Raw genomic sequence first — 1,653 nt, 5'->3', positions numbered from 1 at the left:
CAAACGACCACAACAAAAGACACAGCTATCAGAGATTTTCAGGATCGCCTCAAAAACACCGTCTAACATTAGGGAGTTCAAAAAGGCACAAAGTTTCAGAAACTAAACTTTATAGAAATATTGTTTCATCAACTAGTAATTCTAACACTATTAATAAATGCTAGGGCAAGTGGTGGCATGGACAGCCTAGGGCACAAGTGCTGTCTTTAAAAGCTTTGCTTGCTGTACCCTTTGGAGCTGCCTGCTGGTCCCCTCACCCTCTGCCCGCCTTTTAAGAGCCTGACCTGGGCAGCACGACAGGGGCAAACAGCCTGGACGCCCAGTTGCAGACAGACATCCATGCCTGGGGGAGGCCGCCTCTGGGTGCAGGAGGAGCTACTAGAATTCTTCCTCTCAGCCTTCTTTTAATGCCCCCAAGCATCGCCTGCACACAGGTAGACCCCACCAGCAGCAGTGGAAGAAACAGGACCTGCAGCAGCAGGACTACAGCTCTGGCGAGTAAGACAAGCCTCTCTCCAGCAAGGTAGAGGAGCCCAGACTCAAAACCCTGGTCTCCGCCTCCATGTTTGCCACCGAGCCCAGGACTAGGAGCAGCATGGGAGCTGCTGGCTGGGGCTGTGTTGGTCACCCCCTCCCTCCGACTTCTCTCTACAGCCACATTTTCAGTTGTAGGGCTAAGGCCAGTGGCTACAATAGGTGCTGTGATTTCAGTCAGCTCCTCGTTGGGCTGGTCCTTGGCCGGAGCTCCCTCCAGCTCCAGCGCTGTCTCTGGAGGGGTCTCTTCCCATGCTGGCTCTGGCTCAACAGCTGGTGCTGGAAGTGCTCCTATTTCTGCATATGGACCAGGAGCTGAAAAAGGAGAAAGGGTCACCAGCGTCAGTCACTTTCCATGGAATTTCCAAACACAGAAATAAACTCCCTGAATTTAAAGGAGTTCCAGCCCCTAAACACCGCCCCCACAAAATCTTCCAGACTGCAGGCCACCTCACCTTGTGCCTGCACCTCCATGGGCTCACGAATCTCCTCCTGGACAGGGACAATGTGCAGATGCAGCCCCCATGGGATCTCTGGTGTGGCCTGGCCTGAGAGGGCCTGGCCTGGGCTGCCGTGTGGTACCTGGGTGCGCCTTCTTACAAAGGGCCACAGGCGTCTGGGGTGAGGGATGAGCCTTCTTCGGCTTCGTCGAAAAAGGCTCTCACTCCCTCCATTCCTGAAGCAGCAGCCTCTCGAAGTGGGGAAGCAACACGAGAACATCTTGCTCTCTCGAGCGTCTCCCACCAAGTGAGCTGGTTACTGGGCTGACCCTAGGATCTGGGCGCCTGGTTACCACACTTCTAAATTCTGTTGGATGTGTCATCAAGGAAGTGAGGTCGCTTCTTTAAGGTTCCGTCCCCTTGGCCCCTTTCTTCCACAAGTCCTACTCAGGACTCCACTGGGCTGCTGACTGCTCACGCTCCCCCCAGGACAACTCCTTATCTAGACACCATTATGTTCACCCAGGGCCTGCTTGGACACCTGTGCCTGATGTTCACCGGGGGCCGGATGTCCTCCTCAGGCCTGATGTCCACCTAGGGCCTGATGTCTGCCTTGGGCCTATGTTCCTTTTGGGGCCTTGTGTTCACCTGGGGACTGTATCCAGCTGGGGCCTGATGG

The 1,653-nt window shown here is 55.1% G+C and overlaps 1 protein-coding gene across 1 annotated transcript; it reads right to left on the bottom strand.

Annotated features, from left to right (window-relative positions):
• Positions 1-271: 271 nt before the first annotated feature.
• Positions 272-1,254, bottom strand: LOC113224117 (CMT1A duplicated region transcript 15 protein-like protein). The gene is made up of 2 exons (XM_026453398.1): positions 990-1,254; positions 272-849 (listed from the first exon to the last, which is right to left on the bottom strand). The coding sequence occupies exons 1-2, from the start codon at positions 1,252-1,254 to the stop codon at positions 272-274; spliced, it is 843 nt and encodes a 280-aa protein (XP_026309183.1).
• Positions 1,255-1,653: the final 399 nt, after the last annotated feature.

Source organism: Piliocolobus tephrosceles, unplaced genomic scaffold (assembly GCF_002776525.5).
Source record: "Piliocolobus tephrosceles isolate RC106 unplaced genomic scaffold, ASM277652v3 unscaffolded_43746, whole genome shotgun sequence".
Taxonomy (NCBI): Eukaryota; Metazoa; Chordata; class Mammalia; order Primates; family Cercopithecidae; genus Piliocolobus; species Piliocolobus tephrosceles.
Note: the sequence above shows the minus strand (reverse complement) of the source record. Positions and strands in the feature narration are given on the sequence as shown.